The sequence below is a fragment of the Ammospiza caudacuta genome, chromosome 9, assembly GCF_027887145.1.
Source record: "Ammospiza caudacuta isolate bAmmCau1 chromosome 9, bAmmCau1.pri, whole genome shotgun sequence".
In the NCBI taxonomy this organism is placed as follows: Eukaryota; Metazoa; Chordata; class Aves; order Passeriformes; family Passerellidae; genus Ammospiza; species Ammospiza caudacuta.
The window spans coordinates 26,043,572-26,067,670 of NC_080601.1; the positions used below are offsets into that span (position 1 = coordinate 26,043,572).

General features: G+C 63.5%; 3 protein-coding genes across 4 annotated transcripts; 1 reads left to right on the forward strand and 2 right to left on the reverse strand.

Annotated features, from left to right (window-relative positions):
• Positions 1 to 3,678: 3,678 nt before the first annotated feature.
• Positions 3,679 to 8,454, reverse strand: SFXN3 (sideroflexin 3). Its single transcript, XM_058810381.1, has 11 exons — positions 8,431 to 8,454; positions 7,712 to 7,878; positions 7,320 to 7,490; positions 7,066 to 7,164; positions 6,730 to 6,805; positions 6,205 to 6,290; positions 5,762 to 5,889; positions 5,588 to 5,637; positions 5,383 to 5,432; positions 4,884 to 4,931; positions 3,679 to 4,633 (listed from the first exon to the last, which is right to left on the reverse strand). The coding sequence occupies exons 2-11, from the start codon at positions 7,873 to 7,875 to the stop codon at positions 4,537 to 4,539; spliced, it is 969 nt and encodes a 322-aa protein (XP_058666364.1). The 5' UTR covers positions 7,876 to 7,878; positions 8,431 to 8,454; the 3' UTR covers positions 3,679 to 4,536.
• A 2,202-nt stretch (positions 8,455 to 10,656) lies between these two features.
• On the forward strand, positions 10,657 to 17,514 carry PDZD7 (PDZ domain containing 7). 2 transcript variants are annotated; one of them, XM_058810587.1, is made up of 17 exons: positions 10,657 to 10,849; positions 11,031 to 11,171; positions 11,535 to 11,709; positions 12,044 to 12,220; positions 12,441 to 12,588; positions 12,814 to 12,874; positions 13,311 to 13,736; positions 14,225 to 14,428; positions 14,613 to 14,654; positions 14,813 to 14,970; positions 15,147 to 15,238; positions 15,384 to 15,475; positions 15,569 to 15,640; positions 16,010 to 16,256; positions 16,317 to 16,501; positions 16,807 to 16,907; positions 17,049 to 17,514. In XM_058810587.1, the coding sequence occupies exons 1-17, from the start codon at positions 10,657 to 10,659 to the stop codon at positions 17,196 to 17,198; spliced, it is 2,664 nt and encodes an 887-aa protein (XP_058666570.1). In that variant the 3' UTR covers positions 17,199 to 17,514. The 2 variants fall into 2 exon arrangements, with proteins under 2 accessions (XP_058666570.1, XP_058666569.1); XM_058810586.1 differs by having other exon boundaries at positions 16,010 to 16,501.
• Positions 17,465 to 23,901, reverse strand: LZTS2 (leucine zipper tumor suppressor 2). Its single transcript, XM_058810588.1, has 6 exons — positions 23,868 to 23,901; positions 22,251 to 22,319; positions 20,799 to 21,239; positions 19,925 to 20,440; positions 19,129 to 19,398; positions 17,465 to 19,038 (listed from the first exon to the last, which is right to left on the reverse strand). The coding sequence occupies exons 3-6, from the start codon at positions 21,198 to 21,200 to the stop codon at positions 18,361 to 18,363; spliced, it is 1,866 nt and encodes a 621-aa protein (XP_058666571.1). The 5' UTR covers positions 21,201 to 21,239; positions 22,251 to 22,319; positions 23,868 to 23,901; the 3' UTR covers positions 17,465 to 18,360.
• Positions 23,902 to 24,099: the final 198 nt, after the last annotated feature.

Here is a 24,099-nt window from a genome sequence, read left to right on the forward strand (position 1 = left end):
GGCTTTGAAAGCTGAGCCTAAAGCACCGAAGTCCCCTCCTCCCTTCCTGGTGGGCTGCTCCCCATCACTGTTTCCTCATGTTGTGATGGTCCCATAGAAGCCAGGAGTCCATGGGTGCTCCTGGCAGGCCCCCATCCTTGTCATCCCTCCAGAGCTCTGCCATCAGAATGAAACTCATCTCATCCAGTCAGGGGTACCCCACTGCTCCTGGCCCCACTGACCCTCCTGCAGCTTTGGGCTGATCCCCCAGACACCCCATAGCAATCTGGGGTTTATGGCAGACAAAGCCAAGAGAAGAATCCACTCTGGAAAAAAAAGCCCCAAGCCAAGTGACTCAACATAGGTCATGTCAGGCAGGGCTGGCGAGCAGCACTGGGGCTGGGCTGGCGGGGCTGGGAATGTGGGTTATGTCACAGCAGAAGCACATGTCACCAGGGTCCTGGGACAATGCTGCCAGCACACCTCCTGGGCCATGGGGGTCTCCTTCTAGTAGTAAACCAAATCTCTCTCGTTTCACATCAAATACACTCTCTGCTTGCTGCTGTCCGACAGCCTGGAACAGCCCGGTTCTGGCCAGCCCAAGGCTGTGGTTCTCGAGGGGCCCAGCCACATTCCAGGGTCCCACTGTGGGGACAAGGCAGGGGAACAGGCAGGTCACCCCGCCTGCGTGCCAGGCCGGACCTGCTCTAGGAAGCAGACAGGCTCAGGTTTCTCCAGGCTTTTCCAGACCAAATTCCTCTGAAGAACCAACCCGTCAGCAAATTCTTGGGGAAGCGGTTGCAGCTGTGCGCAGGGTCACCCGGCCCCGAGGCGCGTCCCGAACGGTGAGGGACGCCCCGGTGTCCGGACTGCCCGGGGTCCCCGGCACGAGCCGCGGCTCAGCTCCATCCCGGCAGGAATCCTGAGGCTTTCCCACCAGCCCCATCCAAGCGCAAGTCCAATAACCCGGGGCAGGAACCGAAAAGACGGCGGGGGCTGCATTCCCGGGATGGCCCCGCACTGGCACCACCGTGCCAATTTTGACACCGCGGTGCCGGGTGAGCACGGGTTCCGGGACCCGAGACCCGCCCGGCTCCTCCCGCAGCCCGCGGCAATCGGGGCCCGGCGGTCCCGCCCGGCCCGCAGGGCTGCACGGCCCGGGGAGCGGTGGCGGCTGCGGGGTCTCTGCTGCCACCTCCAGGGCACCGCTGGCCTCGTCCCGGCCCCTCGCGGTGACACTGACCCCGTACCTGGGGGCTGCAGAACCTGCAGTAATGCATGCACGCCTCAGCCCCACCACCCTTATCTTCCTGCGCGCTAAAAGCCCCACTGTGAGCCGAGCCTGGGAGCGATATAGTATGTCCTGAGGGTCTTGGGCACATCCTCCTGTGACACTGGGATCCTCTGTTCAGCCCGCCCTCGTGCTCAGGGCTGCACGGCCCCCCCAGACGGGGTGGGTGCTCCAGAGGGTGCTGCCAGATCAGTATCACCGCGCCCCGCTGCCGCCTTTGCCACCCTCCCCTTCCCCAGGCTCCAGGAGCCCGGCAGGGCTGGGACACAGCCAGGGAAGGTGACCCGCTGCCAACACCCCGGCACCCGCTGCCACTGGGGACGGGCGCTGGGGAGGGGGAGCCTGCCCGCTCCCCCCTGCAAGAGGCTGCCCATTTCCAGGCGTCATTAAAGAGCAATTAGCTGGAAATTAAGCTGAGAACAAGTATTGATTAGCTCATTAAGGCTGGGGGAGCCGGCTGAGGCGGTAGGAATTGCTGCTGCTCGCCCTCATTATGGGCAAGGTTAAAGCATGTGGTCGGGCAGCTCACTAAAAATGCCAGGGACCAATCGATGTCCCCAGCCCAGCGCCGCCCAGCACCCCCAGCACCCCCGGGGACATCCAGCTGCTCTCTTTCTGGGACTGGCCCTTGACCTCTGTGATGAGCCAGCTCGGGAGGGACTGAGCATCCTTGCTCCCCTGCTGCATCCTGGGCTCCCCTGCAGAGGCAGCAGTGTCCCTTTGGGGCTTGTCAACACCCCAAAACTCACCGGCTAAGTGAGATTTCTCTTCCCCAGTCAGGGGAATCCACGGTACCCCCTAGTGCAGTGAAGTAGCTGAATCTGCACGGCTGCTGGCTCCAGGAGAGAACAGACCCCGTGGCTGAGCAGCCCAGAGCTGCAGTGCTCCACTACTGAGTTTTTCATGTCTCTGCCTATTGGTGCCAGCTTGTGCCGTTGTGGGACAGACCAAAGAGGGTCTCAGGGATGGAATGAAAGCAGGTGACAGATGAAGGACCCTCAGTGGCTCTGTGTGCCACACCACACTGCCCTGTAATCCAGCCTCACGGCTCTTGGGGTTAGCCCAGACTCAGCCTGGCCAGACCCATGCAGCCACACCCAGCCACCCCAAGCATCTGTGTCTCTGGTCCCATGGCCCTCCCATTTCCATCTCTGTCTCTCGTGGCCACCAGCAGCTCAGGGCCAGCTCCCAACTAGCACACACAAGGAGGGTGGCCCTGCAAAGCCGGGTGGTGTGTGTGGGAGGAGGCAGGTGTCATCATTATTTTTGTTTTCTTTACACTGCTCTGGAAATATATTGCATTCTCAGATAATCCCGTTCAATTATACCACAATAAAACACATAATAAAAACGTAATTCATTTTTCCTGAGCGCTCCATCTCCCTGTGCCTTGGCAAGCTATTAAAAATTTGTCTTCATTTTTCTGGCAAGAGCCTTGTACCTTTTCATCTTTAATTTATGAGAGCAGAATAGCTACTGACAAGCCCTTATTGCACGGCAAGGGGCTGCATTATTTATAAGCTGCCAATGGCTGGCTCAGGGGAGATATTTGCAATATTCTGGGGCTGAGAGAAGGAGGGGGACAGATCCCTGATGTGCCTGTCCCAATCCACTCCCTTGCCCACCCTGGGCAGGTGCTGGGTGCAGGTGTTTTTCTGGCTGTCTCTTGAGGGGAGCAGCTCCAGCCTGGCCTCTGCCAGCCCCTGCCAGCTGTGGAAGCTGTGGCACAGGGTGCCTTTGGGCTGCCTGGCCCTTGTCTCATCACTGTATCTGCCCATCTTGGCCTTTGCAGGGGTTTCACTCTGTCATTCAGCATGGGGTACTGCAGAGCGCAGCTGCCTCCATCCCTCCTCTCCCTGGCTGGACATTCACTGCTCCTTCTGGCTGCCCTGTCAGACAGAAGGCTGAGGGGGAGCACTGCCAGGGTCCTGCGACAGCAGCGATGTGCTCTGCAATGTGCTCTCTGATAGCTGTGCATAGAAAGTGGGATAAAAATAGTCCTGCAGGGAAGGCACAGGAGCAGGGCCAAAGCTGTCCTGTGAGCAGGCTGCAAGAGGGGGTGTGAGTGTGGGCAGAGCCTGGGTGACATTCTGGCCTCTCCAAACCAGCAGCATCCAGGGCAGCAGCTTAGCAAAGCTCTGCGCAGCAGCGAGGTCCAAAGCCGACTGTACTAAAAAAAACCCTCCTGACAGCTGGATAAGCTTAAACACATGCCAGGCCAGCCAGAGCTGCTGCAAAGGCAGCGGGCTGGAAAGCAGAACCCAGCCCCAGGAGGTGCAGAGGCACCCCAAAAGCCAGCCTGCCCCTCTCTCCTGCTCCCATCCTCACCCCAATAGCAGTCCCTTTCCACCGAATACAAATTAGGGAGCAGCACACTTTGCTGTTGGTTTTGTATAAACAATCTGCCTTTATTGTTTGGTATATATAGGTACATTTATATGTATATCAAAAATATCTAGAGGAAACCACAGTGCACTTAAAGCTATTTGAGAAGGTCCACCTGAAAGCAAGCACTCCAGGAGGGGGTAGAGTAACCCCTCAGGGGAAGCCCAGCCCTGAACGCAGATGGCATTAAAATGAGAATAAAAACCAAGACTCTACTGGGATTAAAATGTGCCATTTGCTCTGGGGATGGAAGCAGCAGAAAGCCAGATTAAATCCCCAGAGCAGCCTGGAGGAGAGCAGAAGGTGAGCTGGGAGCATGTGCCTGGGCTGGGAAAGCCCCCCACTCTGAGTTCCAGCCACTACGTGCAATCGATCACACCCCCAGCTATTTTGGGCATGGGGAGTTTTCCTCTCCAAAAGCTGCTCTGCCATCCCCAGGCACCAGCTGCTGAACCGCTGGGCACTGTAGGGTGCCTGCAGAGGTTCTCTACCTTCAATTGCTGATTCTCTGCTGCCTCCTAAAGCTGGGGAGCACCATTGTCTTCCTCATCTCACTTTTATTTCTCCCTACACCACTGCTCACAAGGTCCCTGGTGTTGCTGCCCGCACTTCCCTGCGCACTGCACAGAGCCACAGGCACCCAGAGAGGAGGAGTGCACCAGGGTGCCACCAGAGCAGGGCTGAGCCAGGCACAGGGACAGGGGTTGGTGTGGTGCTGCGTGGCTGCAGGCACCCCGGGAAGCAGGGCTGAGCACCTGGGACCTATGGACACACAACGGCCAAGGGAAAGCGGCAGCAGCCCCGAGGGGACCCAAGGGCAAAGCTCAGCAATGCTCTGGCCTAGCAGCTCTGTGGGGCACATCAGCCACCCCAGCAGCTGCTCAGAGCCCTTTGTTGAAGTACACAGTCTCCAGCCATGGATCTTTCTTCTGGATCTGATCTTGGACTTCAGGCTCCAGGCTGCTCACAGGCATTGAGCTGTAGAGGAAACACGGACACAGAGGACGGAGGGGTATAGCCACCAGTGGCCTCAGGTTGGAAACTACCTGCTGCACCCACGGGGAGGCTGTCCCCATGGCCCAGCACAGACCCTTGCCTGTGCACAGAGATGTGTGTGCACTGGCTTAAGCCCCCAACTGCTCAAAGAAGCAGAAGAATCTCTTGGGAGTCAGAGAGCACCCCTACCCCACACAGGAGCCACACGTGCAGACAAAGGGCCCGTCTGTACCTTTTCTGTGGGAAGAGTGCGCAGCACAATGGGGTGGCAAACACCAAACTGCAAAGGAAAGACAGGGAAAGGTGAAGCTGGGCTGCATGAATCACCCACACCCACCCATGGCCTGATCCCAGAGTAGCAATGAGACAGGCCAGAGCTGTGCCGGGTGTCCAGCCAGGAAAGGGCTACAGAGATGCCCTCTCCAAGCTCCAGAGTCTGCATTTGGCTCCTGAGGAGGGGCAAAGTCTGTCCCCCGATGATGTGGGGGAACAGCAATGCTGAGTAGGAGCCCATGATGATGAAGCAAAACAACTCCTGGCCCCAGAACCTCATATCCCATCCCATCTGTCCGGGGTACAACTAGCCTGGCCAAGCTCTTGCATCGCCCCAGGAAACTTTGGGGCAGTTCTCTCCCCCCACTGCCAAGCAGGGTTCCCAGCAGCACTGTACCATACATCTGGGCTTGGTATCTGCCCAGGGCAGTGATGCCCATCGGTGGAGGAGGACTTACCAGAGTCCCACCAGGCTGACCTGCAGGGGAGCATTCAGGTACGGGTACCGCTGCCAGGGACAGGGAGAGGATGTGTGTCAGTGCAGTGGACAGGGCAGGAAGGTGTCTATTCCCCAACAGGGTGCCAGCCCTGAGGGGTGCCAACAATGTGCCAAGCTTGGTGAGCATCCCTACGCCCACCTGCCCAGCCCAGGTTCACTGGTACCTTCAGGAAAGCTCTCTTCTCCAGCATGTTCATGATCACCGGCGGAATGGCTGAGGCAGGGAGGAAGGAGATGAGCTCCCAGTGCTCACAGCCCCCTGCCAGCAGTGGGACCCCATCCCACGCTGCCAGGGAACAGCTGCAATCTCCCAGCACAGGTGGAGGAAGGGAACTCACCCATGGCGGGCGCTGCCATGCCAATGCGGGACACCACCACCTGGAAAATGGCCTTCTGGGCTGCTGCTGTGGATTCACCCAGGCGGTTCCCATTCTCATCCGTGACAGGGATCCCCAGCTTGAGCTCTCTGCAGGGACACAGGGGGCCACAGGGCACAATGGTGAGGGGATCAGGACACAGGACAGGGACATGTCTCCAAGGGAGGCTGGCATCCTCCAGTACCCCATCCACACAATAAATCAGAGGGGTCTCAGCTGGAGCCACATTCACATTTGGCAGCAGTTCCAACAGGGCTGTACAGGGACCAATAACCCCCTGGGTTGCAACCAGGCACTTGTACCCTCAAGCCAACCCCCCATGCTAAGGATCAGCAAGGAAGTCCCTGCATTCCCCACCAGTGCCTACAAACCCTGAGGGCAGCCTGTCCCACCTCGGGGCTCACCTCTGCCTCATCAGCGGGATGTTGATGCAGTTGGCAGCTGCCACAGCTGCAAAAGGCACGTACCGGCCGATGATGGCTGGCAGGTGCTGGGGGGAAAAGCAGGAGAATGTCACATAGAGGCTCTGGGGGCAGAGCTGGCTGTCCTTGGGTCAGTCTCTGTCTTCCTGCAAGACCTTGGGGTGTCCCAGCCCCACTGGGGAAAAAGCGTTTCCTCCTCGCCTGCAACCCTCAGCTGGTAAAAGCTGCACAGACCAAAGGGTCTGGGGGAACCCAGGTCCCCTGCCAGGCCTGGACAAAGGCTGAGGGATGGAAGAAGCCTGGAAATACATCCAAAGCCTGGAGGGACAGGCCATCTCCACAGCCATCACTGGGGAGAGCAGTTGCCTTGTGTGGGCAACCTCAGCAAACCCCTTTTCTTCATTTTCTCCCCCACCCCAGGTGAATCCCTTGCTCAGCTCAGAGCTCAGGGAGATCCCATGGGGAGGGTCCACATCCCCCAGCTGCGATGGCCAAGGATCAGCTTACCTTGGTGAGGGATTTGAGTCCCAGTGCTGTGACAACTGCCCCCGTGGTTGCACTCACATAGGCTGTCCCCAGCTGGCTGAAAGAGCAGGAAGTGACACCCTTAATCCAGGTTCTTCCCATTCCAGTTGCCCATCCAAAGGAAGGAACAGCAAGCCCTTCAAGAGCATCAGGACATCTGGGTTCCTCTCTCAGCTCTACCACTAACCCTGACAGCCCCAATGGCATCCATCTCTGCCTTCACCAGGTCTCCATTGTCCCATCTCACAGTACCCTGCTATGGAAGGCACCCCCTGGTGTTTTGGGGTGCCTCAAGGACCTGGTCAGAGAGATGCTCACCTGGGGGTGATGGGTGCATCTCCGCTGCGGTTGGTGTAGTTGACAACGGCATTGAAGGACTGGTTCACCCACTGCCAGAACAGCACAGCTGGCGTGGTCCTGCCAGAGAGAGGAGGGTGCTGGAGACACTGGGGGATGTCACCCATGCTCCTACAGCACGAGTGGGGTACGGGACACGTGTCCCCTTCTCACCCCAGAGCCAGGAGGATCCTCCAGGCATCCTCTTGGTCCTGAGGTGAGGAGAGGACAGGTACCTGTAGAAGGTCAACATGCAACCAGTGATGGTCATGTTCATGGGGACCTGAGCAGACATGCGTCCCACAAGGATCATCTTCTCGCCCGTGTCAGGGTGGAAAGCCGAGTCATAGATGTACTTCGCCCGCCAAAGCTGGTCCTCTGTCAGCCCAGGGTGTACGGTGCCTGCCCTGCCAGGTAAGGGTAACACCTGTTGAAAGACCCCCTGCCAGCACACATGGCCAAACTGGTCCCCCACACCCTTTGGGGCAGCTGGGAGATGCCTTAGGGACCAGCCAGGCAGTTTTGGGGGCTTTGGCCGGGGGGGCCAGCATCGCTTCTATTCCCACTCCTAGGAATGGCTCCTGCCTGGGAGCAGTGCTGAGGGCACATCCACCCTCCCAGTGGGTACCTGTAGTCCTCCACCACCCGTCGGGCTTCCTCCAGCGTGGCCCCTGAGAGCAGCAGGTTTCGGGGGTCGGTCACCATGAAGAAGTGCTTGGCCCGGCCCTGAAAGGTGCTCTGGTCCCAGCGGGGCTCCCGGATGTTGATGGTGGCAGGCAAGGACGGTGGCATCTTCTGGCAGGGCAGGGGATGAAAGGGTTATATGGGATGTGGTGCCTGTGTGTCCCCCCCACATCCCTGCTGCAGCAGCTCTGTGCTCCCCCAGCCTGAGGGGACAAGGGGTGAACAGGAAGCCCCTTTGTACAGGAGCTCAGCAGCGACTCTTGAGCCCTCCCAGCACATGAAGCATTTTGTGGGGGGTGCGACCTGTAAATGGGACTGCACCTTGCAATGTGCCAAAGAGAAACCCCCGACCTTGCCCACACCAGCCACCAGAAATCAGGGAGCCCCCACCCCAGCAGAGCAACCCGGTCACACAGGAGGGGACAGGGACCCACCACGTAGGGGCTACAGCTGCTGCCAGCACCGGGAGAGCGGAGTGAGGAAGGGCACTGGAAGGAGGAACGTCCCTCCCGGCAAGGCACCGACACACCCGGCGCGGCTTTATTCCACACCCGCCCTGCCCCGAGGGAAGCGGGGCTCGGCTCCCTTCCTTCCCGCGCCGAGCATCCCTCCCGCCACGCGTGACCCCCCTGCACAGGGACCCGGGGCAGCCCCCGCACTCACGGCTCCCGCGACAGCGCCCGCCGTGCCCGCGCCGCCGCCGTGCCCGCGCCGCCGCCGCCGCCGCCGCCGCCGCCGCCACCGCCCCACTCCCGCCCCTGCGCGCGCTGACGTGCGGCCTCGTCACGGGTGGGCGGCCCCGCGCCGGGCGGGCGGGGCGGGACGGGGAGGGCGGCGCGCGGGGGGCGGCGGGGACCACGCGTGACCGGGGTCGGCGGCGGGGGGAGCGGTACGTGCCGAGCCACACGCGGTGCCCGTGGCCCTCCCGCGCTTCTGTGGGCGTGCCCGTGGGAGTGCACGTGCCTGCCCGTGACCGCGCGCGTGTGCTCGCGCGTCGGCTCGGCCTCCGCTCGCTCGGGTGCTCGCGCGCGCGTGTGTTCGCACGTGGGTGTTCACGTGCGCGTTTCCGCGCGTCCCCGTGTCAGCCGCGCGCGTGTCCCCGGGGTCTCGATGCCCGCGACACGAGCGCGCGCGTGTCCGTAGCGCCGCGGTCGCGCGCGCCGCGTTGGCGTCCACGCGCGTCGCGGTTGTTGCGCCGGAGCGCGCGGGGCCCGCGCCTCCGCGGGAGCGGGCGTCGGCTCGAGCGTGGGGCGGCGCGTGCGGAACACGCGCGTGTGAGCGGGGCCGCATCCGCGCGTGTGCGGCGCTCCGCGGGCGTCCGTGAGTGCGCGCAAGGGCACGGACACGCATGCCGTGGACGTGCGGGTGCATGGGGTGTGTGTGCATGTGGGTGCGTGTCCCCACGCCGGCCGTGCCCCCCCAGCCCCTCACCCCGGCGTTGTCGGGGCGGCCCCCCCCGCGCCGGCCCCCGCCCCCGCCGCCCGTCCGCAGCCCCCCCGCAGTCCCCGCGGCCGCCGCGCATCACCTGAAACCGCCGCGGTGTCGGGTTCGCGCTGGCGGCGCCGGGCCCCGCCGGGGGGTCACGGCCGGCCCGCGCCGGAGGCGATGCCCCCCGGGAAGGGGGACACGGGGGGATACCGGCTCGCATCCCCGGAGTGAGCGAAGCGGAGGGACGCGACACCCCTCCTCCCCTGACCGTGCCTCAGTTTCCCCCGTGTGCCCCCGGGATGCTCCGCGCTAAGGGAGGAGGTCAGGGGGGACGCCACATCCCTTGCCACACTCAGCCTCGCCGGGGGTCGCGCCCCCGGACCCCCTCGCGAGGGACACCCACGGGACTGTCCCCCCCCCGCCAGCTGCAAGGCCAGCCCCGGCCGCTCTCGATTGACAGCTCCCGCGCCCGATGGCCTCTCCGGTCCCACAGGGAAAGCCAATCCCCGCGGCCGGGGGGGCAGGAGGCGGTGCTGCCCCCCGGCCTCGCCTTCCCCCCCGCGCTGCTGCCAGGTGTCTCTTTCGCAGGTGGCACCATGGGGACAGGTGAGGAGGGCACGGGGCGGGGGCGAGGGAGGGACGGCGGTAGGGGGTCCTCTGCACCCCTTCGGGGAGGGGGCACCCGCGTCTGATGCTGGCGGGGGGTAATGGGTGGGCGCTGTGGGGGGCTGGCAGCGGCGGGGATACCGGCGTGTCCCCGCGGCCGGGGCCATCACTTATTTATTGAGGTCAGGCTGGGGCGAGCGGGGAATGAAGTGGGGGGGGCACCGTGTTGGCGTTTCACCCACGCCTGGAAAATCCCCGCGGGAACTGCCTTGGGGACTGGTGCACCCATCTCCAGCCGCTTCGCGTTGGGAATTCAGAGGGGCTCCGGGGAGGACGGGAAATGGCCAGAGGGATCAGGTCCTGCTGTGTAGCATAAAGCTGATGTCCCCGTGTTCCCTCTCTGGAGCCTTTCCGGATTTGCACTGTCAAGTAAAGCCCCTTTGCATCCCCTGTTCCAGATTTACGCTGCAAGGGAGAGCTCCTTTTCACCCCAGCATCCTTACCCCAGGGCAGGGCAGCCTGTGCCCACACCCCCATGGTAGTACCCAGGAGCTATGTGACAGTTTGATCCTTGGGACAGCATAGGACAGGACGGGATCAGGCTGGAGAGGGGGGATCACAAAGCTCCTTGTCCCTCCAGGCTGTGCTGCTGCGCCTGGGACCTCTCTTGCCAGCGGCGAGTGGCCAGGCCAGCTGCCCCCAGCATTGCACTGCTAAAAAAGAGCGGTGCCCAAGCCCGGGCATGTGCTTCTGGACTATGCCATGTCCCCTGCTGGCTGACGGGCAGCCCTGGCCCTGTGAGGACGCAGCCAGCCCTGAGGCAGACGCCAGGACGCCGGCGTGCCCAGCACCACCATGGCCCAGGACTGGGACGCGGTGCTGTCGGGGATGACGACAGGCAGCCGCTCGCGGAGCTCCAGCAGCGAGGCCAGCCTGGCTCCCGGCTACCTCCTCAGCAAGCAGAGCCGCCTGCTCAATGGGACCACCCGGAGCAGCCGTGCCGCCTCCCCCATGGGCCGTGTCATCCTCATCAATGCCCCCATCGAAGGTGTGTGGGGTGTCCCGGCCCCCTGCCCGCCCCCGTGGCCAGGAGGGCCCCAATGGCTGAATTCCCTGGGTATAGGGGCAGGGAGGGCTGTCCTGGGCCTGGGGATGTTCCCAGGGAGAGAGACACCCCTTGCCATTGCACACACAGCGTGTGTGACTTGTCTACTCCCCTGTCCCCACAGCCAGCAGCAATGAGAGTGATGTCATCAATGCCATCACAGTGGAGAAGAGCGTGGACGGCAAACTGGGCTTCAGCGTCCGTGGCGGCTCCGAGCATGGGTTGGGCATCTTTGTCAGCAAAGTGGAGGAGGGGAGCACTGCCGGTAAGAGGGTCAGGGTGAGGGACACCAGGCACATGCCAGCAAGACCCTCTCAAGGAGTTCCCAGTGACATGGGATCACAGCAACAATGCCTCCCTTCATGGTGGAAAGCCACCATTTGCTCCCTGCTGCCTTTGGCCATGAGATTTGCAGGCTGCCCAAAGTGAAGGGCAGGACATAGGAGTAGACAGCCTTGTGCCAATGACTCTGAGCTCCATCCCCAAGACACTCAGTGCAGTTGTCAGGCACCCCTGCCTCTGTTCCCAAGGGGTTCAGAGCAGGTTGAGGAGACATTGAGGGAGGGGATGTCAAACAAGGGCATCAGTACCAGGCCAGGTGCCCAGACGATCCGTGTGTCCCCTGTAGAGCAGGCCGGGCTGTGTGTTGGTGACAAGATCACAGAGGTGAACAGTGTGAGTCTGGAGAACATCACGATGAGCAGCGCTGTCAAGGTCCTCACTGGCAACAATCGCCTCCGCATGGTGGTCCGGCGGATGGGCCGTGTGCCAGGAATCAAGTTCTCCAAGGAGAAGACGGCGTGGTGAGCAGGGCATCTCCCATGCCAGTGCCCCAAAACCCAACCCCATGGAAGGCATGCTGGGGGAGGTTGGTGAGGGATTCTAGGCAACAGGGAGGATCCATGGGGGACCCCCAGGGTGGAGTGGCATCAGAAATCTCTGGTAAAGATGGGGAGAGATGAGGTTGGGATACAGGATGGGATAGGAAGGTCTGGAGCAGGTAGGGTGGGTGCAAGCCCCATCCTAAACATCTCCCATCCCCATCACTTTCCTCCGCTGGGTGCCACCAATGGTCCCATCCTGCTGGAGGACAAGAGCCAAATCCCTGAGACTACCTACACTGTACCCATGCTCCAGGGTGGATGTGGTGAACAGGCGCCTGGTAGTAGAGAAAAGCGGTTCGACACCATCGGAGAGTGGCTCCGAGGACGGGCTGCGGCGCATCGTCCACCTCTACACCACCTCTGATGACTACTGCCTGGGCTTCAACATCCGCGGGGGCAGAGAGTTCGGCCTCGGCATCTACGTCTCCAAGTACGGCTGCCCTGGGGCATGAAGGGATTGTGACACCCCAATCTCTGCTGTGGCCATGCTGGGGCTCAGCCCCTCCTCTCTGGCTGAGCCATCCCACTATCACAACACTTTGGGCATTACCACTGTGGGTGCTGAGCCACGGGGCCACCAAGTGGAGGCGTGGGGCAGGAGCAGGATTCCAGCAAGGGCTCAGCCCCATCCTGCTCCCCTGCTTCCCTAGGGTGGACCCCGGAGGGCTGGCAGAGCAAAACGGCATTCGGGTAGGAGACCAAGTCCTTGCAGCCAATGGAGTCAAGTTTGAAGACATAAGCCATAGCAAGGCAGTGGAGGTGCTCAAGGGGCAGACCCACATCATGCTCACGATCAAGGTACCCACGCCCTGCCCCATGGACCCTCGGGTGAGGCAGGGTTGGCACATCCCTTCACTGGCACTGCCCCTGCTCAGCCCAGTGCCGGGGGCTGATGCAGCTGCTGGCTGGTTGGGTTTCAGGCGGGTGGGAGGGGGGGATGCATTATTCATGGCTGGCACCAGATCGAGTTCGCCGGGGCAGCCAGCACTCACTGACCCCCTTGTCCTCTCCCCCTGTGCCTAGGAGACAGGCCGGTTCCCTGCCTACAAGGAGTTGGTGGCCGAGTACTGCTGGCTCAGTCGCTGTAAGGGCAGTGCTGCGTGGGTGCTGGGTGCTGGCAGGGGCGCTGGGCTGGGGCACGGTGAGGCTGGGACTCCCGTGCTTGTGATGTCTGACCACTGTAGGGAGGGAGAAGGTCTGCATGCCTTGGAGGGGGCAGGGAGCTCCCTGTGACACTGTTAGCTTACCCACTGGCCTGATGGACTTGCAAGGTCCCAGATGTCCCCCGTCCTTGGAGGAGGCGTGAAGAGCCCCCTGCCATGGCCAGCAGCCTTGTGGTCCCCATGATCCCACAGCATCCTACATGTCTACATTCTTGGAGAGGACATGATGCAATGGCCAGTAGTCCACAGGTCCCCATGGCCCTGTGGGTTCCCGACATGTCTGCTGTCTTTGGGAGGGACGTGGAGCTCTGGGTGGCCCACAGTGTGTCACAACGTGTCCCTGCTGTGCCTTTGCAGTGACCAACGGGCAGCTGCAACAGCTGGCTCAGACCTCGGAAACCAGCTCCTCCATCTCCTCCTACTCCTCAGGACCAGCCCCAGGGACCGTGAATGGGCTGGGGGCAGCTTCCCCAGTGCCCCCAGCCCGCACCGTGGATGTGGCCATCTCCACGGAGGACGGGCCACGGCGGGGCTGGGTGCGGGAACGTGCCGAGCGGGCCATGCAGACGGAGCCAGCCACAGAGGGGCTGCCGGAGACACGGCGCACAGTGCGGCCCCCCGAGCTGCTGCGGGACACGGCCATCCGGGGCCAGGGCACCCGCGAGGCCCCCGGCACCCACCCTCGCCGCACCTTCACCCACTCACCCAAGACGGCGCTTCTGCTGGCGCTGAGCCGGCCACGGCAGCCCATCACACGCTCCCAGAGTGACCTCACTGTCGCTGGTACGCACTGGGGCACCACCCCACACATGGGACTGAGCCCTGGCTGAAGTCCCCTTCCAACCCTGCACACCCAGCCCTGGGAATCCCACAGCTCAGGCCCTGCCCCATGTGGAGACCCTCAAGGTCCCCCACTCAAGCATCCTATAGTCCCTGACACACATGGATACCTATCCCCCACTCCTGGGCTTCCTATAGCGAATGTCTAGGTCCCTACCCTAGCACCCTATAGCCCATATGGCCCCCTGGCCACCAGTCGTGGGTATCCTATAATCCCACATTGCCCCAGCTCTGTCCCTGGCCATTCCCAGGCACCCCAAAGCCCAGCCCCATGGCCCCTGGTGATTAACTGCACCCCACAGATGGCCTCTTTTCCAGTCAGCGTCTCCCAGTAGCCCCTCCAATCCCCCAAAGTTCTGTGTCCCCAGGCAAGATTTGGGATGGCATCCCCTCACCTCTCCACTCCAACAGCCCCTTCTCTCTGTCCACAGAGGAGAAGCGGAAGAAGGAGAAGCCAGAGGGACAAGGGGCACGGGGGACTACCCCAGGATTGCACCGCTCCAAGACCCTTGTCAACCTCTTTTTCAAGGGGGGCCGTGCCACCAGCCAGAGCTGGGCCCCCCCCAGCCAGGAGGCCCCTGGCTCTGAACGCCGGGCACGCTCCAAGTCCCCAGGGCGCTCTGACGGGGACAGAGGTATCAGCCTGGGTGACAGGACAGAGAGGGACTCGAGCTGGGACTGTTCCCCCTTCTATGGGCCTTGTGGCATCCCTGGCATGAAGGGAGCACAGGGAGGGGTTCCCCAAGCACGCAGTTTTGACAGTGGGCGGTGATGCTGCTGTCTGCCCTGGGCACTCACCGCTCTCCATCTCCCTTGCAGTAGGCGCTGTGCAGAAGTTTGTCATCCGGAGCCTGAGGCGGGGTAACGGGGGTGCCGTGTGCCTGGGGGGCTGTGGGGCAGGCTCTGCATGCGCCTGGCCCTGCGCTGCTTGTGTCTGTCCCGCTCTGGTGTGGAGTGAGCTGCTGGGGTAGTGGGGATGGGGAACCCGCTGGCTACCCCTCCTTGTTGTGCCTCCCCAGAGAAAAGCCGGCGTGCCAGCATCCTGGGCCCCATGGGCATGGCCACCCTGCAGCCCAACGGCAGCGACCCTGAGGCCCGGCTCCCACACATCCAGGACACTGCTAAACGTCTCCTCAGCCCCGACGAGGTGACAGCCGTGCTCCGCCACTGCTCCCGGGTATGCACCGAAGGCAGGGGACAGGCAGGGCACAGGCAGGCAGCACTGCCACCCTGGGCTTGTCCCTGGGAAGCTCCTGCATCCTAGGGGCATGGTGCTCACTCTGTGCCCATGCTTAACTCTGGGAGGTAAACCAAGGAACAGGTGATCCACTGATCCCCCTCCTGTGCCCGCAGTACCTGCACGAGGGGAGCGTGGAGGATTTGGTGCGGCCACTGCTGGCCATCCTGGACCGGCCCGAGAAGGTCCTGCTGCTACGGGACGTGAGGCAAGCGCTGCTAGGAAATATCTGGGAACCCCAGTGTTGCCCATCCTGGTGTGATTGAAGTGGAGCCTCACACATACTCCTCAGCCCTGATCACACTCCACCCCAGAGGCTGCTACAATCTGTCCTCACCTTTTTGCCTTGGCAGGAGCGTGGTGGCCCCCACAGACCTGGGCAGGTTTGATAGCATGGTGATGCCGCTGGAGCTGGAAGCCTTCGATGCCCTAAAGAGCCGCTCAGGTAGATTTCAGCCCCCCAGGGACCTTGACTAGGGGCTGGTAGTGGTCAAGGGTGGGTGCAGCTCAGGTGACTGGGGGTTCTCCCTGACTGCAGTGCGCTCACCTGCCCTCCGCCCGGCCCACCATGACGCCCCCCCCAAGAGACACCTCATCACACCAGTGCCTGGTAAGTGCCACCTGTAGGGTCTGCCTGGACACCGGGCTGCAGGGTGGGGACAGGGTGGAGGGAGTCTGGGGGAAGAGAAGGGGGGCTGGGAAGTGCAGGGGCTCCCAGGGAAGAAGGCATCTGGCATCTCTGGGTGTTGGGAAGACTGGGAGCAGCAAAATCTGTGGATCTTGGGTGCTGGGGTTCTTGGGGAGGAGAACATGGAGTGCTTGCAAACAACTGGGGTGTCCAGGGGTCTCTAGATGAGGGGGGCACAAGGTGGCAAAGGACCCAGGGCTTTGGGGTACTCATGGGAGGCCTGCATGGCAGGGGTTCCAGGGAGCAGGGATGTGGGTCCCTGGGGAGATCCCTGAACCCCTCTCATTGCAGACTATCGGGGCGGATTCCTGCTGAAGCCAGCAGGGAGCCCAGAGCTGGAGGAAGCGGGGGAGCAGCAGGCGAGCCCAGCCCGTCCAAGAGCCTCCCCCAGCCCCCGGCGGCCTCACCCCCGCACCTACACCCCACTCCCTGACGTGCCAGTGGATGCCTATGCCTCCACCAGCCGGCCCCTGCCCACCCTCAGCCCTCAGCCCCCAAACTGGCTGCTGGCTGAGCCCTCCCCTGGCAAGGGCCACGGGCACTCTCGCAGCCCCCGGGCCACCTGGCGCAAGGAAGCCCCCAGGACAGCGCCCAGCAGACAAGCCGAAGTGCTGGGGAAGCCCCAGTGGGCACGGCCTCCTCTGGCCCCTCTCTTTGGGGGGCCAGGGGGTGAGGCAAGGGTTGGGGCAGCCAATGGCCCTGAAGATGCTGGCAGGGAGGAAGAGGAGGAGGAAGAGTATCATCTGCTCACCGTCACCCTCTCCAAGCTGAAGCACTCGCTGGGTGGGTGGCACATGTGTGGGTGGCACATGGGTGGGACTCCAAGGGTGGGGTGAGGACCCTTCTGGAACCAGCATCAGTGGGATGGGTGGCACCCTCTTGGCAAGGGGCAAACCCCAGAGCATTCCTCCAAAATGAGAACGGGAGGGAAGAGCTGTCCCTGCCCCAGTCCCTCATCTCTGTAGGACCTACCAAAATAGGGCAAGACAGAGGTGCAGCTCACCAGGGAAATGTGGTGCCATGCTTGGGAGTGAGTGGGTGGGGGTCCCAGCCTACTGAGGTGTGAGGGTCTCATGGCTCCCTTGCAGGGATCAGCATCTCTGGTGGTATTGAGTCACGGGCACAGCCAGTGGTGAAGATTGAGAAGATCTTCCCTGGTGGAGCCGCCTTCCTCAGTGGCATCCTCAAGGTATGGGGGTCCCAGCACATGCCAGGGGGTGGGCAGATATCCAGACACTCCCATCCCCTGGTGCCACTGGCTTGCTGGCAGTACTCTGGCAGTCCAAAAGCAGCTGCACTTCACCCTGTGGCCTTCCCTTCTGGGACCCAGGCTGGGCAGGAGCTGGTGTCAGTGGACGGGGAGAGCCTGCAGAACGTCACGCACCAGAGGGCTGTGGACATCATCCGCCAGGCCTACCGCAACAAAGCCAAGGAGCCCATGGAGCTGGTGGTGCGGGTGCCTGGACCACCGCCGGAGTGATGCTGCAGCCCTTTTTCGAGGAGCCATGCTGTGTTCCAGAGGAGCCAGATGGCTCATTCCTGCACTGAGCTGTGGCTGGCCTCAGTGCAGCCAGAGGGTGAGAGCCAGACCTGCCCCAAGGGCATGGAGCAGCTGCCCACTGCAGGACCCAAGGGAGGGCAGCACTGGCGACACAGGGGAAGGACAGGTGGTCCCTGACCCTGCTCTGGACATGCAGACAGAGTCCTGAAAAAAACTCAGCCAGGGGCTTGTTTTTAATTGCTGTTTCTGGATGGTACACTGATGAGCCAGGCTCTGGGAACGAGACATGACTGAAATAAAGTACAAAAATCCCCCCCTGGAGCCAGGGGTGACCAAGCCACAGCTGGGCACATCCAGACTTTTCCTTTGGTTTGACCCCCCCCCCGGGTGCCCAGCGGGGCCCCTCACCTCTGCCCATCCCTGGGGGTGTCCCCAGGGTGTCCCCAGCTGGCACATGGAGCACCATGCCCCTCTCCCCTGGCAGGCTGGGCATCACAGAGGCATGGGCTTTTCTGGGGGGGAAACAGACGGATGCTGGGGGGCAAGAGCATGGGAAAGGCACTGAGGGCAAGCTGCCCTGTGGCAGGGGTGAGGGGGCATGGACTGGTGAAGTGTGAGCTGGAAGAGGGTGATATGTTTTGGTAGGTCCTATAAAAATAGAGTTATTTAAAATGGCACAGAAACGAATTCCCTGACAAACACACAAAGGAGCATGAGGGAGGCTGACATGGGCAGAGACGGGGCACACGCCAAGTGACTGGGTGACAGTGCCAGCAGGGATGAGAGGGAGGGGACAAGTCAGCCCTCCCTCTGCCCAAGGTGACCCTGGCTGAAGCCAGTGCTGCTAATCCCCAGGAGCTAAGAGGATCAGCAGAAACCAGTTCCGGGCGGCCCCAAGGCCAGGACTCAGCGTCCACCTGACCCCACATCTCACGGGCAGCCCTCCCTGGGGGCACTGATACATCCTCGCCCCAAGACCTCAATGCTGGGGAGGGGCAGCACGTGTGGTCTCCCCTGCCCGTTCACAGTGGCTGCAGTTTGCAGAGCTGGGGGAGAGCAGGGACCCTCCCACAGCTCCCAAAATCACAGAGGCTGGAGGCCCCTTCAGCCCTCCAGGCATAGGGCGAGGGCAGGCAGCATCTCAGATCTCGGTGGCTGTTATCTCCTCAAAGGGCAGGTCCGGTGGGTCACAGGGCTCGGGCAGGGGGTCCTCGCCCTGAAGCCGGAGATGCTGGAGCCGCTGCTCGAGCCGCCGGTTGCGCCGGTACATCTGGATGTAGCTGTACTGCAGCTGCTTCTGGTAGCGGATGACGCGCTCCTTCTCGCCCTGCCACGTGCCGCGCTCCTGCTCGAAGGCATCCCGCTGCTCCTGCCCACGCCGCCGCTCCAGCGCCACCTCGGCCCGCAGCCGCTCCAGCTGGCGCCGCAGCCCCGCGCTGCCCCGGGGCTCCTCGCTGGCAGGGGGGCATCCTTCCCCAGGTGGGGGGCACCCTTCACCTGTGCCTGGTGGGCATCGCCCGCGGGCAGCTTCCCGCAGCCCCACCACCTCCTGCTCGAGCCGGCCGGCTTTGGCGCGGAAGAGGTCGGCCTCGCTCTTGCGGCGCTGCAGTTCATTGGCACAGACCTCCAGCTCCAGCGCCTTGAGGCGGGCGGCCTCCTGCAGCCCCTGCGCCCGCCGCTCGCCCGCCTGCAGCTGCGCCCGCGCCTCCCGCAGCTGAGCCCGCAGCCCCAGCAGCTCGGCACCCCGCTGCGCCAGCTCTGCCTGCGCTTCTTTCAGCTGCTGCTTCAGCAGAGAGATCTCCCCCGACTTCTGGCACACCTATGGGGATGATGGGGTTCAGGCACCCACCAGGACCCTCCAGCCACAGCCTGCACCCCCTGACGTGCCTGGTACTGCTGGGTGACTCACCTCCCATTTGGTCTCCTCCAGCCGGGGTGCCAGCTCAGTGCGCTCTCGCTGGAAGGAGGCACAGCGACGCTCCAGCAGTTCATGCTCCTGCAGCAGCTGGGTCAAGTCCTCCTGCAGCTGCTTCTTCTCCTGCTGCAACTGCAGCACCTGGAGCTGCAGGACCTGCTGCCCCCGATGTGCTGCGTGGGCCGCCTGCCGCGCCTGGGCCGCACAGCGCTGCCGCAGCCCCTCCAGCTCCTGCTCACACCGACGCTGCTTCTCCTCAAACACCTGGGCCAGGGGATGCACAGATGCTGGGAGGGCAGCACAGCACCCTCCCACTTCACCTGCCATCTCCAAGACTGGCATCACAGGGAAGGGGCAGTACATCTACCCCAAACGGAGGAAGGGTCCAGGAAGAGTGCAGTGTGGTGGTACACACCTCCTTGTGCTCCCCTATCCTTCTGCATAGGCCCCCCATGTTAGCACCCCCAGAGCTTATAGGGCTCCTTCAGCTCCATCACAAGCAGGGAGAAGCCACAGGTCCCAGGTTCATTCAAAAAAGGGCATCCCAAGATAAGGCACCCCAGTCTCTACAACTGGTCCCATGGGTCATACAAGGCTCCCCCATGGACTACATCAGACCACCCAGCTGGTGGGAAAAATCCACATACCCAGACCCACAGGAAAATGTATCCCTCTGCAAGGATCTGTAATGGGTCCTTAAAGAAGGTCCCTACTCCCAACCAGGGGTTATGTCAACACCTGTGGCCAGCGAGAGGGACAAGTACGGGACATGAGGACACCAGGGACATACCTGGCAGATGGCCACCTCATTCTCATCCAGGCTGTCCCGCAGGAGCCGCAGCTCAGCCTCCCTCTCCCGCAGCTTGTCCTCCAGCTCCCGCACCAGCATGGCCTCCTCGCCAGGCAGGGGGGAGCGCCCGCAGGAGCCACTCTCTGAGGAGGGCCGGCCCCGGCCGCTCAGAGAGCCCGTGCTCTTGCTGGAGGATGAGCGCCCGCTGTCCGAGTTGGAGGGGCGGCAGCCCCCTGGAGGGTCAAGGGGGCCATGGGGGGTGGTCGGCAGGACACCCACCTCTGGGTGCTGGCTGCAGCCCGTGCTGTAAGTGGGCAGGCTGGAGAGGGAGTTGCGCCCCGAGTCCGAGAGGGTGCTGGCACGGCAGCTCAGAGAGCCAGGCTTCTCAGCAGCCAGCAAATGGGTGAGGCTCACCTGGCTCTCTGAGAGCCCTAGGCGTGTGCCTGGCTGGGCATTCCGAAGCTTGGATACCACTGGCTTGAAGGCCATGGGGCGGATCAGGGTCTTCTCCACACTCTGCCAGGAAAAGAGGGAAAAGTGAGGGGATGGGGAGGATCCATTAGCCCCAAAAAGAGCTGCCTAGGAACGTTACAGTGGGTGTGCTCAGCCCTGATGCCTTCACACTCCAAAGGACGCAGAGGCCAGTCACCACCCACTTCATTGCCTTTCCATGCGTGTTCAGGTGAATTCCCCAGACACCCTTGGCATGATGGAGGGGACATAAAGAGCATAGAGATTGCCACTTTTCCAGGGACACCAGAAGTGTGGCCATATGACCTCATTTCACACATCTGAGCCAACAGTCCCAGTGTGGCACAGGGTGGAAAGTCAAGACTGCAGCACACGCCCACCCACCCTGCTGCTGCCCCCCTACCTCTTCCAGCTTGCCAGAGACAGGTACAAGCTTGGGGGGTGGCCCCCGAAGGTGATCACTTGGTGCTTGGTCATCACGGAGATCATCTGAGTCGCTGCAGGGGCTGGCAGGAGAGGAGGCATCAAGCCAGTCGCCACAGAAGCCCCCATTGGCGTAGGAGTGGGTGACACCAGGCACAGACACGCGGGGCTCCTCAGGAGCGGCTCGGAGTAGCCCCTCCTGCTTGCAGAAGGAGGTGGCGGAGGGGTCCCCGTCACTTGCGCAGTCATGGCGAGGCCGGACGGGCAGGAGGCTGCCCACGCTGCCCATGGCGTCAGGGGGTGAGCGGGCGGTGGCGCGGAGCTGTGTGGCCCCCTCAGACACGGCCTCAAGGGGCACTGGCAGCGTCTGCACGATGGCCATGGCGGGGGGGCCCCCGGCGGGCAGGGGCACATGGGCAGCCTGCAGGCAAGGGAGACAGAGCATCAGAGCCATGGGCACTGACAACAGTGTCCCACCACCCACCCAGGTGGGCATGGGGGCATCCCCAGTCACCATCCCCAAGCTTTTAAGTGAAGGTTGGCCCAAGGACAGGAGATGCCAAATGAATCAGAACAAAATCAGGATTAGCTGGGGAAAAGTGGTAGTAGGAATCCCCATGCCAGCCTCAGCACTCCAATGGAGCAGCCTGGGGCTGCCAGGGGCTCTAGGGTGCTGGTGGCACAGTAGGGCAGTGGCGATGCAGTCCTGCCTCGTGCCGTGCCCTGGCGTGACCCTGCCACGGGAAGTGTGCCAGGATTGGAGGCGAATCCCGAGAGGCCTGCAGAGAGCTGGCTCACAGGCAGCCTGCCCGCCTGTCTGCCTCATGGGCATCACAGAGGGCAGGGACAGCCCCACACAGCAGGGTCATCCACTTCCTCTGCCCCACAGCCCCCATCTCTCAGCAGTGACCCCACAGAGCCTGCTTTCCACCTCCAACCATCCACAGTGGGGCACAGGGTTCCCTGGAGAAGGCCACCAAGGGGGAAGCTGCCAGGTGGGCACCAGGCTCTTTCCCAGCCCCAACACACGGAGGCCTGTTCCCACCCCTCCAGCTGGGGGGGCTCTGCCGGTCTCTGCTGTGACTCCCCCTGCCCCAACCCACGCCATACGCCCGCGTGACGGGAGCCGGCCGACGGGCCGGATCCATCCCCTGCTGCCTCATCGCATCTCGCACATGGCTGCGGCTGGCACAGGGCGCGGGCGGGGGGGGGGGGCGCTGCCCGCACGGTCTCGCCCGCCGAGCTGTCACCTGAAATCAATCCGCCTGCCAGCGCCCGGGGAGGGGCGAGCAGGGCAGAGATGCCGGCGAGCCAACCCCCCCGCCACCGTCACCCCCACCGGCACGTGCCATCCGCAGGCACCGTGACCTCACTCCGTGCTCGTGATACCCCTTGGGGGTCAGGTGGGGACCCCCCCCACAGCTCCGCTCACCTCGCCAGCCGCTGCCCATCCGTCCGGTCCTCTCGGCCCCCCGCACCGTGAACACGGCTCCGCCGGCCCCTGAAGCGGGGAGGAGGAAGAGGAGGGGGTCAGGGGGCTGATCGGCAGCAGGGTCCCTCGCGCTGCCCGCTGCCCCCTCCCCCCCAAATGCCCCGGCCGGCAGGGCCAAGGCAGGTGGTGCCAGCGTGGCACTGAGGGTGGCACGGGAGCCCGGCGGCGGGTGCGCTGCTCCTGGCACCCAGGGTGGGCTGCGGTCAACCCTGGAAGTGTGGTGAGGACAAGAGCCCGCCACTGGGGACCTGCTGCTGCCAGAGGAAAGGGAATCGGGGACCAGGAACACCAAAGGAACATCTAATGGCCCCCGCAGCCCAGCCAGACAAGGCACAGTACCCCATACCCCAGCGAAAATCCCCAGGATGTGCAGGTCAAGGGGACAGACAGCCCTGGGGACAGGACAGTGGGTCCCTGCACAGCCTGCAGGGGACACGGTCACTTCTGGGGCCCCACCAGGCAGGCGGTAGGAACAGACTTTACCTTCTGCCTCCCCCCAGCCCCCCGGCCTGCCGAGAGGGTCCCAGGGCCGCCCGCGGGGGGAGGGAGTGCCCAGCCCGGCCTCCAGCCACCCAGTAAAACCAGTCACCAACTGGGGTGGCGTCACCTCCAGCCACTCCGGCCGGAGCACAGCGCTGCCGGATCCCACCGTTCCGACCCCTAAATGGCAAGGGAACTGTCGGTCCCTGCTCTGCCAGACCCCCACCCTGAGCAGCTGCGGGGATTCGGGGCCCCCGGGACCCCCGTGCCTCGATGGCATCTCAGGGCCACCCCCAAGCAGAGGGAATGAGGGTCAGCCCCCGTCCCTCCCCACACACCCCATATGTGGGACGGACACCATCTGTGCCCGGCTGTGCCCCTCTCCAGGCTTCCGGCATCCTGAGGTTCCCTCAGTGATGCTGCCCCCCTTGCCCGCCCAACGCCCCCCCCACCCTCCCACCCACCTTCCGCTGCCCCATTGAGCCCCAGAGCGCCGAGCCTGACCCGCGGTGCTCCCACCCATCCCAACCCCACAGCACCCTGAAATGCCCCACGGTGCCCGTGGGCCCCACTGCACTACAGCTCACCCACTCTGCCCTAAACCATCCCCAAAGTTCCCCATGACACCCCTAAAATGCTTCACGGCGTTCCTGGGCCTTTGCTGCACCACCCCGCCCCTAAAGTGCTCCTAAACCACCCCAAAGTGCTCCAAAACACTCCCAAAGTGCCCCACGGCGCGCCTAGGCCTGCACTGCCCCATAGTTCGCCCCTCAAGCACCCCATAAGTGCCCCGCGACCCCCTCAACTACCTTACCGAGCCCCTGGGTCTCTGCATTCGCAGGACCGTCCCGAAGTGCCCCGAAACGTCCCCAAAGCACCGCACGGAGCTCCAGGGCCGCCGCTGCTCCCCCAGCCCCCGGACCCCCCCAAACCGGCCCCGGGGGGCCCGGCCCCACAACACCCCAGGGGCCGGCAGCTCCCCCCGAAGCACCCCGCCAGCCAACTCCTCGGAGCGCCCCCGCGCCCCGCCGGCCCCACGGGACCCCCGGGAGCCCCCGGCCCGGCCCCCGCACTCACCGCGGCCCCGCCGCCGCCTCCCGCTCCGCGCCGCGCCCCGGCCCCGCCCCGAACAGGCCCCGCCCCCGACCACGCCCCGATGCTCCGCCCCCTCACGAGGCCACGCCCCCCGGGCAGAGGCCGGGGCACGGGGGCACCGTGGGGGGGCGCGGGGACCCCGCCCGGGACATTCCCGGTCACCTCCGTCCCGGGGGATTCCCGGAGCTCATCCCCTCTCTCCCTCAGCCAAGCC

Excerpts from the sequence above, each read along its gene's own strand:
- SFXN3 (XM_058810381.1), bottom strand. The coding sequence starts at position 7,875 with ATGCCACCGTCCTTGCCTGCCACCATCAACATCCGGGAGCCCCGCTGG. Across the intron at positions 7,165-7,319 it reads TGCATGTTGACCTTCTACAG|GACCACGCCAGCTGTGCTGT; the intron begins GTACCTGTCCTC and ends TCTCTCTGGCAG. Across the intron at positions 4,932-5,382 it reads GTCAGCCTGGTGGGACTCTG|TTTGGTGTTTGCCACCCCAT; the intron begins GTAAGTCCTCCT and ends TTTCCTTTGCAG.
- LZTS2 (XM_058810588.1), bottom strand. The coding sequence starts at position 21,200 with ATGGCCATCGTGCAGACGCTGCCAGTGCCCCTTGAGGCCGTGTCTGAG. Across the intron at positions 20,441-20,798 it reads TCTCTGGCAAGCTGGAAGAG|AGTGTGGAGAAGACCCTGAT; the intron begins GTAGGGGGGCAG and ends TTTTCCTGGCAG. Across the intron at positions 19,399-19,924 it reads ATGAGGTGGCCATCTGCCAG|GTGTTTGAGGAGAAGCAGCG; the intron begins GTATGTCCCTGG and ends CCCCTGGCCCAG.
- PDZD7 (XM_058810586.1), top strand. The coding sequence starts at position 10,657 with ATGGCCCAGGACTGGGACGCGGTGCTGTCGGGGATGACGACAGGCAGC. Across the intron at positions 10,850-11,030 it reads CATCAATGCCCCCATCGAAG|CCAGCAGCAATGAGAGTGAT; the intron begins GTGTGTGGGGTG and ends CTGTCCCCACAG. Across the intron at positions 15,476-15,568 it reads TGCCCTAAAGAGCCGCTCAG|TGCGCTCACCTGCCCTCCGC; the intron begins GTAGATTTCAGC and ends CCCTGACTGCAG.